We start from the raw sequence: 15,420 nt of genomic DNA on the forward strand, positions 1-15,420 counted from the left end.
TCCTGCTAAATTATAGTCTCAACCCATTGTTTGAATGTTGTCTTTATAATGAAATCTAATTGTAAGTGGGAGGAGAAAAAATGGGTTTCCTAAGGACATTCTCAAATAAGTGGTGCTTGAAATATTTGTCACCGCACCAGATTGACAGTAACAGCTCATACTGAGAAGCCGAGTCCAAAGAGTCAACTGCAAAGTTCTTATGAAAGCAAACTTTTCAAGAATAAAATAATTAATGCTAATATTACTAGTTAATTATCTAATTTTTAAATTAGAGAATAGATTCAACAGAGTCATGTTAATCATAAGAAGTATCTTGGACACCATTGAATTTCTGATTTTATTTTGCTATTACTGTTTGGAGGCATTCATTTTAATGTTTTTTTGTCTTCGGAAAAATGTTGCTGGGAAAATAGTGCTTGTCACAGGATCTGCAAATGGAATTGGAAGAGAGATTTCCATAAATTTGGCACGTCTTGGTTCCATCCTCATTCTCTGGGATATTGACGAAGAAGGTAACAGTAAAACAGCAGATCTTGCCAAAGCCAATGGAGCTCTGGCTGTTTATACCTACAAGTGTGACCTGCGCAAAAGAGAAGAAATATACACAGTGGCAGAACAGGTAAAGCTTTATTTATGGTTCAAAAATGGCATGTATAACTATTGCACTTTTAATCAAACACGTGTTTGGAAAATTGAACTGGGGAAATTATTTGATTATTCTTTCAGTCAGGGATGCCTCCAGTTGATAAGACAGGTAAGAGAAAGAACGTATATGTAAAACATATTAGGCTGCAGCCATAATAACTAGCTTTTGGAAGATTTCATTTCATTTCACTTCCCATTTTGATGACAATTTATCCAATGTGCCAAATATTATGTGGATTCAAATGCAAACATTTTTGGAGGCTTTTGGATAATTGTAATAATGAATATAACAAAGCTTGGTAAATAAAAGGTTATTTGCCCAGTGACAAAATTCCAGTTCCACAACAGGGTGTGGCTTTTGTGATTATTTTAAACAATAAAATAAGACATTTTAATAATTGGGCAGTTTTTACATCCTTTGTTCATCTTCCTTCCTCCTATACACATAGTTTCAAACTTTATTCAGTTTCTCCTTCTCTCCGCCGCCCTTCTGCCTTAAATAGCCCTTTATGGAAAAAGGAAATGCAAAATTCATTTAACAAAACAAATGAAGTCTGTATGTTAACTAACACCTTTGAAAAATGTTCATATATACTCTACACATGTACAGGCAGTCCCCTAGTTACAAACATCTGATGTACAAATGACTCATTGTTACAAACAGGGGTGAGACAACAGGAACTGAGAGAAATCTACCCCTCAGAAAGGGAAATTCACTTCTGAAAGAGTTATCATGGGTAAGATGTGTCGCCACTGAAGCTCTTTCACCAATCCTTATTTCTACAACAAGCCTTTTTTTCAGAATCCAATGATCACATGAATAGAAAGTGAGGTGCAATCTTCTGAACAGGGCACAGACAGCAAAACAAACAACACGTGGGTATTAACCCTTCCATATTCTATCCAAAGCTAAAGAATATATATTTTGGCTGAAGTTCACTTTAAAATTGTTTCAATTTACAAACAAATTCTACTTAAAAACAACCAGTAGCTCACCTTGACATCAGACAGGCATTGAAGGAGGAGAACCTATCTTGTTCCTATCTAATTTGGAAATTGCCTGTTTATAGTTGGGCATCTGAAGGTAAGGTCTGTGTCATCTAAATTGATAATTCTTCATACGAACGTAACTTTTGAATGAAGTAGATCATGGCCTCATCTACACTGATCCCTGCTTCAGAGTTGATCTGGTGTGCTAGATGCTGGATGCTGAATTGGACTCAAAAGGATTCCCCCAGGTGGGAGATGGGAGGGAATCCCCACTAACCAATGTTGCCAAACAGGGTTCGGCGCCACTAGGGGGAAACCTTACACTTCTTTTCCTTGGCCCCTGTGTCATAATGGTGTCCAACTATCACACACCACTTACCTTTTCTCAGTAGCTCACCTTGACATCAGACAGGCACTGAAGGAGGAGAAGAGACAGAGAGGAGAAAATCCCCCCTACTGTCATGGTTGCTGTCAAGGTGAATAACAGGAAAAAGATAGGTGTCATCTCATGACTGGAGACTGTCACACCAAGGGAGGTGAAGGGGCAGAGATGGCCATCTGTTTCACAGGCCATCTGAATGTAGGGAAAGTGGGGTGGCAGTCAGGACAATTACAGCCACTTCTGGTTTAGAAATGTCTCATCTGTCCTTATTGCCAATAAGTCAGCAGAAAACCCAAATTCTGGAGCAAGATTTCAAATTTCCCCCAACTTTGGATAACATTAGCGTGGCCGTGCCCAACATTACCATAGATCAGCAATATGCTGTTTCACTTCTATACCAATCAAAAGTGGAAAGTGTAGATGTACCCAAATTGTGTAAAGTTTTTGAATTTGGTAAAGCCAAAAATTGATGTCATTTGTGTTTAATACAATTGTTTATGCCGGATTAAGCAACCTCCAGGGGTCATTAGTGCTGTCTCACAAGACCCCATAGAAGACTCCTAGGGACTCAGTGCTACTCTTTACCTTACCCTTGTATAGGCTACTTTAATAAATCAGGGTAAGTATTGAACATGACTACTCAATATTTCCTTTTTATTTTTTTAGGTTAAAAGGGAAGTGGGTGATGTAGAAATCTTAATCAACAATGCAGGTGTTCTGAAAGGAAAGACTTTTGTTGATCTTCTTGACTCAGATATGGAAGAAACATTAGAAGTGAACACTGCTGCTCATTTCTGGGTAATTTTTTCCCCTTTAAAACTACATAGGATTGTTTTACCAGTAAATATGTGGTTGAAGTTTGGCATTTGGCATAGTGGTTTGAGTATAAGACTATAATTCTGGATTATTGGACTTTGATTTCATGGCGAATTCCCACATTGCCATGAAAACCCAACAGTTTGTTTTGGAAAGACCATACACAATTATTCTCAGAAGGTACCGTAATAGTGGGCACATCTACAGTGGCCCTTTATCACAGTGGTGATCAGCCCCATGGCAGCTGAATGAAACATGGAAGTTTTTCAGGCTAACATAGGTCAGGTCTGCTTATCATGGACTTGCTCTAAATTCTCCCCCATGAGTCTGGAGAAAACCATGCAATCTTGGAGTCTGAAGCATTGTGTCTTGAACTTCCCTGGCTCTATCCTGGAAGCATCCTACGACGGAGCCCAGAGAACATGGGAGGCTTCCTGTGTTCTCATTGCTTAAAATGGGGGCAGTGCAGGGAGAAACTGGGTGGTGATGCTTTCCCCCGTGTGATGGGGTAAGCAGTGATGCATATGATGTGGGGTATAGGGCGACAGTTTCTCTGCTGCCCCACAGATTCATTATGCTACCCAGCAACCCCCCCCCCCCCAACTGTCATCTGCATTTGGGGCCTAGATGTTATGAGCTCCTTAAAGGCCACAGTGGGTATGAGGCTGACACATAGCATTTTGGACATTTATGAAGGAGGTGGTCAGAATCTGGAATCCCAGAGCCTGGTGTTCTGGATCTCTTCGAATGGAAGATCTCCCTTGCTACTCTATCAATCTTGCTTAATACCACACAGGACTGATATGATACAGAAACACATGACAAGCCAGGCAGACATGTGGTGGTAATGAGATACATTCTCTTTTTATAACATTAAGTCCACTTCCTTCACAACAAAAAATATGGGGGAAATCCAACTATTGTATTTTGTTCATTGCATATTTTCAGATACTACTTATGTTCAATTTTCATCATTATGAATTACAAGTATGGTGTTACTTTTTTAATATACTACTTCCCAGCATGGAGTAAATTGGCATAAAGACCCCGAAGAAGTAAGCCACCGTATGTCCTTTACTGTAATGTTTTATTTCTTGAATCTGAAAAGGCAAATACAAAACATGCCTAATATTGCATGTCTGATATTAAGCATGTCCAATTTTAATAATGATTTACTAATTGTGTCACAGACTTGCAAAGCCTTTCTTCCAGCCATGATTGATCGCAATGAAGGTCATTTGGTTTCTATTGCTAGTGTAGGAGCACTAGCAGGGAGCAATAAACTTACAGGTCAGTAAGCGATATATTTCTTCTTTCTCCATGCTATCAAAGCATAGATTCAAGGAAAACTAGTATAACTGGAATTTAGTCTGTGCAAACCATAGCATCTTAATTTAGGAGAAAATTGGGGAAACATACAATTAGATTAATGAGCCAGTGTGGTGCAGCTATTTGAGTGTTGGACTAGGACTTCAGTAGAAATGGGTCACATATCCACCCGCCCATGGAAACCCATTGGGTGGCCTTAGACTAGTCTTTTTTAGCCTCGGAGGACAGAGACATACCTCTTTAAAATCTTGTTAACTTTTTCCAGAGACTTTGTAGATGAAATATGTGGCCATACACAGCAGATGCCCCAAACAGAATACATATTTGTATCAGTCTTATTTAGGCTTAAGCATATTTGAGCTCTGGCGTGGACTGGTCCATGAGGTCACGAAGAGTCGGAGACGACTAAACGACTGAGCAGCAGCATATTTGAAGATAATCACAGCTATATTTCAGAAAAATGTGTGAAGTTTGACTTACTGCAAAAGAAGGAAACATCTATAAAGAAACACACAGAATATTAAAACTGAGAAAATAGCATGTCGTGATTTTTATGTGGTTAGCATGCATGCTATGACTTCGTTCCTTTTCAGAAGGCCATGGTTTTCAAGGGGAGAGGGGTAAGTTTTGGAAGGGAATATTTAAATATGAAGTACTTGCAATTCACAGGAAAAATTGTAACAAATGTCACTCCTGAACATTTATATAAGCCATCAGAACACAACCTGTAAAATAGTTCTATTGTTCTTTATGCTGCCAACACATTTCAGAAGCTTCCACAATTATTTTCAGAATCTATTAGAGGTGTGTATGTAAACACTCTCCTCTCCTCCTTAGTCATTAAGTAGTCTATTTTCCTTTGTCCAGTACTTTTTAAAGGTATTTCTATTATTTTAGCATGAATTTCTGGAAGTCAACTGCAAAAATATCAGTTGAATGTAGCAACAATTTCCTACTCCAATGTTGGTTGCATATTTGCTTGTATTGTGCTTAAGTCTATTTTTGAGACAATGTTAAAAATGTCATCTGCCTTCATATTTTTCACATTAGTTCTATACATTTGATTAAAAATATAACATTTTCATCCTTTTGGTTCTTTTTCCTGAATGTTTCAGATTATAGTGCAAGTAAGTCTGCAGCATTTGGATTTTTGGAATCACTTGCTTTTGAAATGAGAGCTGCAGGAAAGAAAGGCATTAAAACCACAATTGTCTTACCTCCATATGTCTACACACAATTGGTTACAGGAGTACAAACAATGTAAGTACTGAATTTAAGGAGTGGCACTTTCACAGATGTTACCATTATCTAAGCACAGAGCTCAGATACATATAATGGGATCTGTGATTTATCAAGAATTGCATTTGTAATCGGGGTGGGGCCTCATATACATGTACAGAAAAATCTGGGACTTGTCTGAAGCATTTCTGCTCTGTGCCAGCCCAGATTCCCTGAAGCTGTTTAAATGCTCCACTCCTGAACTGCAGCAGCAGGAGTGGGAGCAAAGACCTGACCAAACCCAGAGCTACCTCACTGGATGGTTAGCCTTCCAACCTCCTCATACTGACTAATTTTCCTGTCATTTGCCACTTGCTCTCCCCTTATGCCATGAAGCCCATTATACACGACGTACATTGAATTCCAGCAAGGCTCCGAGGCAAAAGGAGAGAGCAAGCAGCATATGCCAGTGAGGCAGCAACACGGGAGGCTTGTAACAATGGGGGGAAACCGGGCGGCAAAAGCTTCCCCCATGGGATGGGGCCAGCGGTAAATCAGGTTCTCCATGCCCCCCACCAGGACCCCATGTGTGGCAAATCCAAACCTTACTGTGATAAGGTCCATAACTTGGCTTGTCACTGCTGCTGCCGTAGTAGCCAGAGATGGAATTCCAAAGCAATCAGGAACAGACATTTTTAACCCAGGAACAGCACCCTGTTATTCCATGGCACAACAACATGACCAAATCTGTCTGCACAGATGGCCAGGCGCAAGGTCAAATAATAATGGCAAAGTTCTGTTCCTGACTTGAAAGTGTGTGTTCTTGTTTGATTGTGTAGTGATGACTTGGTCAGAAGTGGTTTTATTCCTCAAACTTTATTTGTGTGCCAGAAACTTCATTAAACATGTCAAGGGCAAAGTTTCTCTGACCAGGACAAGGAATTGAAGTTTTGCAGCAATTTGCATATCTGCAACTTGAGTTTAAAAAAAAAAAACCGCTGAAGTTTCCAGTGGATATCCTGTGGTGGACATTTTGGGAACCTCTAAATCTCACAACAAAGCATCAAGTGTGGATGACAGAGGCAGAAATCCCGGGACCAACAGGTCTGTACATGGACCTCTTCTGAAGTCCCGGGATTTTTTGCCCTTCACTTAAAACCCATGATTTGGTGCTGTTTTGAAGCACCCTAAGAGCTCCTTGGCAGAACTATGTCGGTTTTTCGTTACTCAAACCTTTCAATCTTATTAAGTCAACTTTTTCAATATCCTCTTGCAGCCGGCCATTTATACTTCCTATCTTGGATGTAGGTGATGCTGGGAAGAAGATTGTGGATGGCATTCTGAAAGAGAAACTTTATGTTGTCTTGCCATCATATGCTCGATTCATTGCTCTTAAAATGTAAGAATCTCTTCTGTCACCTACTACCTTTGTGTTCAGATATGGAACCTTTAGCATTTTGAGATCTTTATATGGAAAAAGGATTCTCCTGGGCCCTGGCATGACCTTGCAGATACACTTCAAGAAAGCGAAAAAGCCATGAGGATTGGTAACACCCAGTGGAAGTGATGTAGAGAAGAAAAAAAGTCTCAAGAAATTGGAAAAAATATTTTTATTTCCATTTAGCCCAACACATTTTAGCCTAGTAAGATTTAATGGCCTTCATCAAAGGCGGATGAAAAAACTAGAAAAAATTAAAAAGGAACAATAAATAAATTAAAAATATATAAAATAAGACAAGTTACAATTTGTTGTATCAGTTATATGTACCCTGTATACACTCATTTATAAGCCTAGAAACGTTAATCAAAAAGTCAAAACCCAAAAAACTGGTTTGACTTATCCACAGTATCAATGGAAGTACTGAAGCTTATCTGAACCCTACTGTACTTCATAACTATAGATCAGTTCCCATTCTTCCATTTCTCTGCAAGGTACTGGAGTATTTGATGGTCTCCCAACTCCAGGGGCTTCTAGATGAAATTGATTTTCCATTTCAGTCTGGTTTCAAACCTGGCTATGGGACAGAGACAGTTTTTGTTACCTTGGTGGATGACCTACACAGAGAACTGTATGTGGGAGTGGGCCTTTCAGTGGTTTTCAATATCGACCATGATATTCTTCTGGGCCACCTCATGGATATGGATACACTATTTTACAGTAGCTTTGTTTCTTTCTGGAGGGGCAAACCCAGAAGATGGTACAGGGATTCTCCTGCTCAAACCCCTGGCCCTCAGGTCTTTGTTTTGTCCCCCCATGCTGTTTAATATCTACAGAAAACCACTTGGACAGGTCTTATAGTGTGTTGAAGTGTAGTGCCATCTACATGCAGACAATACCCAACTCTTCTACTCCTTGGCACCCAGTGAAGCTATCCTGGTCCAAGATAAGAACTTGTCATTAATAATGAACTGGATATGGACACACAAATTGAAGCTTAATCCAGACAAGATAGAGATGCTCCTGGCTAGTCAGAAGGCAGATCGGGGAATAGGGATCCAGCCTGTATTAGAGATATATGAAAGTAAATGGATTTGGCCTACACTTAGATCATAGAGGACCCATACGCAATACCTCAATATCCAATCAATGTCATTTTTAAACAGAGTCCTCTCATTTTGGGAAGTTTTCTCTAGCACCCAAAAGTGCACATCCTTAAAGGGAGTGAGTGCGTTCCAGAAAATGGTCAACCCATACCATTAAAAGATATGAGGCTTTTTCTGTACTTTTTAATTAAAAGGGAAAACAGGAAGTGAGGCTACAGCTAGGAGTACCCACAAAACATGCAGGAGTTGTTTACTTCTGCCTTGGATGTATGGTGGAGACAGGGCAGGTAGCATTAAAATAATTAGTGAGGTTGAAAATACTGTCAGACAAATGTTGATGCCTGTGTAAAAGAAAATGAGCCAAACAGAGCAGAGTCTTTCAAGAGGTCTTTCAAGTTGGGGATTCCAACGATTTCTATTTAACATTAAAAAGTCTAAATAAATAATTTTTCATCTTATTTTTTCAACCTTAATATTAAAATGTCCCAGTTCCACTTAATTCAGTAGGGGGGAAAGGAGAGAAGGGAGAAAGGTTTTATTTTTCTATAAGTATCTGAAAGAAGCAAACTACTACTACCTCACCTAACTTGTTTATTCATCCTTATTTTTGATGTTTTAATGAACATTTCCATTTTTTCCACACAAAAAGAGGGTGGGTGAGAAAGTCGGGGGAGAGGGTAAAAAGAGAATGAAAGAAGGTGGGATAGTGGAGTTATTGTTAGTGAAACAAGCGTTTACAAATATCTAGTGTTGTGCAGCGGGAGAGTGAAGGGATCGGAGGGAAAGGGAAACACTGTACAAGTTAAAATGATATATCTATTTCTTCATATCAGTTACAATTAGACACATTACCCAAAACATTAAAAATTCTTTATATACTCTATACCAAAGAGTGGAGAAATATTGTCCTCCGACTTTAAGTCTGATCTTCGTATCTTCTTGTATTATCCTGTGTTCTTCCTGTCTTCTCCCCCAGCTCTTCACCATTAAAAGTTCATCTTTATTATTCTTATGAGATGAGATTGTTTATTTTAAATCTTTTATCTGATTTTAATTATTACCTAATAAATCTAACAGTTTGATTTGATCTGTTTGTTAATGTACTGTGTGAGCAAACATTTACAATGTTTCACTATCATCCTTTCTTCTCTTTTTAAACATTACACAAAGCTTATGTATTCCAAAAAAACACAACCCAAATCTAATTGGGATGTACTAACAAATCAGTTATCTAAAAACTCTTAAATGTAAATTAAAGTACATTTATGTAAAATAACTAAGTAGGTAGGTAGGTAGGTACCTCACCTCACACTACACCTGGGGTTAGTTGTCAGATGTAATATGACATAAGCTGGTCCTGACAGAGGGAAAACTTGGTACTTGCTATCACAAGAAAACATCAAGAAAAATATGTTTGAAGCAAGAAAGAGTGGGAGGTTTCAAAAGGAATAGCATGACTATGTGCTACTATTTCTTATTCCTATAAGACCTTGTCAATGAAAGTATTTGTGATGTTAAGTTCATTTCTCAAAAACAGAAAGAACTTCATTACTTTTACAACTTGGGACTGAGAATGTAAAGGGGAGGGGGGATAGCTGTCTAACAAGTCCTAAGAATACAGATGGGTTTTTTCCCGAGCTAATCTAAAATACAACATTGTTTTCCTCCACAGATTTCTTCCCAATAAAGTAGTTTTCCTTCTTGTACAATATCTTGGTTTCTTCAATAATCTAGATCACTTCAGAGGTGAGGTTCGTAGAGGACAGACAACAAAGGACTAAATGAGAATGGTATGTTTGATACATATTTATTTAAGATTATTATTTATGAGTTTTAAGATGTAGAATTAATGCAATTTGACACAGCTTTTAACTGCCAACCGCTTCAGATAGATATTGAATACCTTGGGGGCAAGATAGAACCCTGCCGTACCCCACAGTTTGACGGCCAGAAGACTTAACAGGAAACCCATAATGCTATTGTCTGGAAGAAGCTCACTGGGAGGACCAGAACCACTAGACCTAGTACTTCCTAATGTAATCCAATTGAGTCTGTACAACACATTTGAATGCATTATAAGCCACTGAGGGAGCCAGAAAGATGAATAGGTGATATTCTCTATTTTTCATCAAAAGTAGTGAGTCAGAATGGCTTGTGCCCAATTTTTTTATTTTTTTTTTCGTGTCAGGAGCAACCGGAGTTGCTTCTGGAGTGAGAGAATTGGCCGTCTGCAAGGACGTTGCCATGGGGACGCCCGGATGTTTTGATGTTTTTACCATCCTTGTGGGAGGCTTCTCTCGTGTCCCCGCATGGAGCTGGAGCTGATAGAGGGAGCTCATCCACACTCTCCCCAGGTGGGATTCGAACCTGGCAGCTTTCAGGGCAGCAACCCAACCTTCAAGTCACTTACTCCACTACGCTATTGGGGGCTCTGTGCCCAATCTACACTTACCATTTAATGCAGTCTGAACCATAGTTTCACCTTCACCATCCGTGCCTTAAATCATTTCCAGGATTTCTTATGAAATCATCTGCACAGCAAAAAGACTTTATTCAATTCTGGCTTGAAACTTTATTAAATGATCAGTGTAGATGGGACCTAAGGATAATATCAGAAAGGTGTGAAGATAATCTGTTTCATCCAAAAACATCTGAAATTGTCCAGTCACTGGACACAGATGTACCTACTACCAATGGAATGATAGTTATCACAAATTCATAGGGATTCTTTTAAAGAGGGTATACTATCACCTCATTCAAATCAGCAGTCACTATGAGGCATTTACCACCTACCTGAACAATCTACCTCTGCTAGACTTTGTCCATCAAAACATGAAAGGCAAAAGCTTGCAAGCAGTGTAATAGACTAATTCAAACATCTTGTCTATATCATCAGGATTCAGCAAATGACCCCAAGAAAACTGATCAGATGGAGGACTGGATACTTGCTGATTTTGCAATAAACATAGCAACAAGTTCTAAGTGAATATGAGCCATTCCATCCTCAAAGTGTCTGGCAAACTTCTTACAGCAGGAAATCAAGGGTTCTATTGGTGGTTTCTCTCAGCCTCATCCCAATCAGCTTTCCACCACTTAGAATAACAACAGTGGGTGACATGTTGTGGTTGAAAGAGTGGAAGCAGGGTTTGGGGGTTGGTTTTTTTTGGTAACAATGTATTTGTCTTTAAAAAAACACATCTCAAAGCAATAAACACACAATTGAAATACTCATTTATCACCAGCACTATTTGTTGTTTGTCTCCCCTTCCCTCTTCTCCAGTCCTTTTCTTTTCTATTGCTTTCTCCCATCTACGAGGGCTATCCAGAAATTAGATTACGTTTGGGAATTTAAAATGAACAAAGTATAGGAGAAAACATTTACCATATGCAGTTGAAAGCCACATCCAAATACCACTTCTCAACATAATCAGCATTCAGATCTAGGCAGTTATCATAGCAATGAATGAGCTTGGAAAGTTTTCCCCCACAAAACCTTCCCGCTTGCGTCCTCAACCCCTTTCCGCAGCTCCGCAGCGTCACCAAAACGCTGTGTTGCCGCTTGGTTGAGGACGCTACCATTAGCCCAGAAAAGCCATGCCATTTCCCAAAAAGAGCTTGATTATTGGGGGGCAGGGCTGAGATGAGAAGAGGGGCGAAGCCCAAAAGAGGCCAAAGCCTTGAACCCTCGGAGGCCGATCCCCACGTGGGCCCCTCCCTCCAGGGTCTGCCACTCACCTTTCCAGTCCTGGCGCGGTCCAAGGGAGAGGAAGGTCCATTTGGTTGGGGTGATCCATCCAGCCCCTCCATCCTGCGTGCCTCCTCCACACCGCCTGTTCTTTGCCTTGGATAGGCCCGTCCACCCGGCCCCCTTCCTCCCGCCGCTGTGCGTGGCTCCTGTGACCGCACCAGGACTGGAAAGGCAAGTGGCAGGCCCTCGAGGGAGGGGCCACATGTGGGGACCAGCCTCTGAGGGTGCAGGGCCTCAGCCTCTTCTGAGCTTCTCCCCTCTTCTCATCTCAGCCTTGCCCCCCAATAATCAAGCTCTTTTTGGGAAGTGGCGTGGATTTCTGGGTTAATGGTAGCATCCTCAACCAAGCGGCAACACAGCATTTTGGTGACACTGCGCAGCTGCGGAAAGGGGTTGAGAACGCAAGCGGGAAGGTTTTGTGGGGGAAAACTTTCCAAGCTCATTCATTTCTATGATAACTGTCTAGATTTGAATGGTGACTATGTTGAGAAGTGGTATTTGGATGTGGCTTTCAACTGCATATGGTAAATGTTTTCTCCTATACTTTGTTCATTTTTAATTCCAAAACGTAATCTACTTTCTGGATAGCCCTCGTATTTCTGTCCAAGACCACATGGGGAGAAGGATAGGTGTAGCCAGTAGTTTAAAATATGAATCAAATGAATCTGCATAATGAAAAGCCAGATCTGTACATAATATCTCCCAATTTGGAGAGATTGTATTGTAATGCTTCATAAGTTATTTCTATTGTAAACACCCTAGATAATTTAGCAGAAGCAGCAGCATCCACACCACTTCAATAATCACATAAAATTCCAGGTAATTCCTAAATCAACGGAAAAGAGCCAGACTTTCTAAAAATTCTCCAGATGGGTATGCTACATTCTCTGTCTGAAAGCTTTAGAGCCTCATCAAAATACAAACCTCAGGAATCTGTGAGATGCCGCATTGGCAGTAAAATCATAATGGGCTGGGCTGTAGCACAGCTGGTAAATCACCAGCTATAATAAGATCTACCAATCAAAAGTGGACAGTTCGAAGCCCAGTCGGGGTGAGCACTCAACTGTCAAGCCCAGCTCACTCTTTACCTATGCAGTTTGAAAACAGCTTAGAGCTGTAAATTGAGAAATTAAGTACCACTAATTAACTGGGGAGGTATTTTACGACACCATAAAGAACAAGACCAGAAATGTGATGACCAAAAGGAAGGTAAAAGGAGGAAGTCCTGATGGTTTTTCATCATAGAAAATGGAGCAACAGTATCCCCCTGTGACTGAATCCAAACTCAACCTCCAAGGCATTGAAAATGGACTTTGAGACAAAATACCTCCTTTCTGTGTGTTCTGTTCTGCTCTGTCCTGTCTGTCCAAACTGCATTGAATTTTTGCCATGTATGTGTACTGTGATCTACCCTAAGTCTCCTTGGGGAGATGGGGTGGAATATAAATAAAGTGTTGTTGTTATTACTGGGTATCAAATCCCTTATCCCTGTCATAAGTTTTCTTGAAAATTTGCTGACTTGGTTTTTTTTTTTTCTATTTCTCTGCCAAATGATACAACTTCTAGATATCTAAGAATGCAATTACATGTTTTTTCCCTACAGCAAAAAAAGATGAAAGGATTCTGTGACTTATTTTCCCAAAGAGAAACCCTTCAGGAGCTACCTATGGCTAATATGCACTATATCTTTAATGATAGTTTTCTCATAGTCATGGGGTTTCATTAAACAGCTAGTTTTTTTTTCTCTTGAGAAATTGCATTCTGGGTAAAATTGTTTAAATTTGGGAATAGCCATATTAGTCTGAGACAGCACAAATAACAAAGAATCTGGGGGAATCATAACAATTAAATGGTTTTCTATTATTTTTCATTTTTTATTATTATTCCTCTTGGGAGAGCCCTGTGCATGTACTACAGGCGCCAAGGATGGCCTGGTGGAAGAAGCCTAAGGGGCTGCATCTGGCCCATGTGCCTGAGTTTGCCCATACTTGGTCTAGTGCTAGATAGGAATGATTCAGAGCTTAGAAATGTTTAATTTAAACTATGATTCCCAGAATCTTCTAGGAAGTATGACAATTAGCCTGCTGATTGAGGATACTGGGAACCTTTGTTCAAAACAGCAACATTTCAAAAAAAATCTAGAAATATTTGATATAAACGATACATTGTTGGTTTTCTGTGCAGTGATGTATGGCATGTTTGCTTGCATGAGCAAATAATGTTTTGAAAATGCTAACTGGGGAAAAAACATTCCCTTGAATGAAGTGCTTCCCTATTGTCTTCAGGAGACATCTGTAGAAGACCTTGTCTTTTGGGGACCAGGTTTTTATTCTAGGCAAACAACAGTGTATTTAACATTAAACACATAAATCTCAGAAAAAGCCTGATATACCACTTCTCCATCAATATAAATTCAGCCCTCTCAGTGGAAAGTGTTGTAAAATCTGCATACAGATGGCATCTTTATCATGTCAAACTGCAACATATTAATATACCTTTGTTTGATTTTTACCGGAGAAGTTGTACAGGGAAAATATCTCTGTAACTTACATGAACTGACTCTTAAAATTCTTCAAATTGTGGAGTATGATTCTTTCCTGCATTACTCAAATGATAAGGCAAGATACTCAGTAAAGGTAAAGGTTTCCCCTGAGTCCAGTCATGTCTGACTCTGGGGGTTGGTGCTCATCTCCATTTCTAAGCCGAAGAGCCAGCGTTGTCCGTAGACACCTCCAAGGTCATGTGGCCAGCATGACTGCGTGGAGCACCGTTACCTTCCTGCTGGAGTGGTACCTATTGATCTACTCACATTGGCATGTTTTCGAACTGCTAGGTTGGCAGAAGCTGAAACAACAGCGGACGCTCACTCCGCTCCCGGGATTTGAACTTAGGACCTTTCGGTCTGCAAGTTCAGCAGCTCAGTGCTTTAACACACTTTGCCACCGGGGTTCCTTATAAGATATTCAACACTGAGATATTTTATTCATTCTGTTGATTTTTAATGCAGGAGATACAGATTTACCACATAAGCAATTAATCCATATAATGCTAGATGCCACTTTTTTGTATGTGTCAGGAGCAACCAGAGTTGCTTCTGGAGAGAATTGGCCGTCTGCAAGGACGTTGCCCAGGGGACGCCCGGATGTTTTGATGTTTTTACAATCATTGTAGGAGGCTTCTTTCATGTCCCCACATGGAGCTGGAGCTGATAGAGGGAGCTCATCCGCAGTCTCCCCAGGTGGGATTTGAACCTGGCAGCCTTCAGGTCAGCAACCCAACCTTCAAGTCACAAGGCTTTTATCTCCTAGGCCACCGGAGCAGAGATGTCAAGAAGATCTATCAAACAAGGTGATGACTAGACAGACTCTGGTGGGCTATCTTGGAATGTAACCGCCCATGCTCAGTTAAACAGAGGAACCATTTTTAAAAGGCACCTTTATGAAACTTTGGTCCCATTCATCTACCACACTACAGAATATCACAGGGTCCGTCATCAATCCCATCTACAGTTTCTGGAACATGCTATGAAGTCTGACTGATTTTGCTCTGTATGAGATGAGTGATCACTAAACTGTATTATAAGCAGGAATAGGGAAGCGAGGAGCCATAATTATAATCAATGTATGGTTATCTTTTCTTTTAAAAAACGGGTCCAGAGAAGAAGAGATGGTGATCATATTATTTCATTTCCACAAAAAGTCCTAACTAGGTGTCATCTTAGTGAGGCAGATATTTAAGGGTGTATTTA

At 40.1% G+C, this 15,420-nt stretch overlaps 1 protein-coding gene across 1 annotated transcript; it reads left to right on the top strand.

Annotated features, from left to right (window-relative positions):
- Nucleotides 1-232: 232 nt before the first annotated feature.
- LOC100555957 (epidermal retinol dehydrogenase 2) lies at nucleotides 233-11,152 on the top strand. The gene is made up of 7 exons (XM_016998028.2): nucleotides 233-619; nucleotides 2,684-2,815; nucleotides 4,024-4,123; nucleotides 5,278-5,422; nucleotides 6,657-6,779; nucleotides 9,597-9,714; nucleotides 10,821-11,152. The coding sequence occupies exons 1-6, from the start codon at nucleotides 233-235 to the stop codon at nucleotides 9,703-9,705; spliced, it is 996 nt and encodes a 331-aa protein (XP_016853517.1). The 3' UTR covers nucleotides 9,706-9,714; nucleotides 10,821-11,152.
- The last annotated feature ends 4,268 nt before the right edge of the window (nucleotides 11,153-15,420 follow it).

This window comes from Anolis carolinensis, chromosome 4, assembly GCF_035594765.1.
Source record: "Anolis carolinensis isolate JA03-04 chromosome 4, rAnoCar3.1.pri, whole genome shotgun sequence".
In the NCBI taxonomy this organism is placed as follows: domain Eukaryota; kingdom Metazoa; phylum Chordata; class Lepidosauria; order Squamata; family Dactyloidae; genus Anolis; species Anolis carolinensis.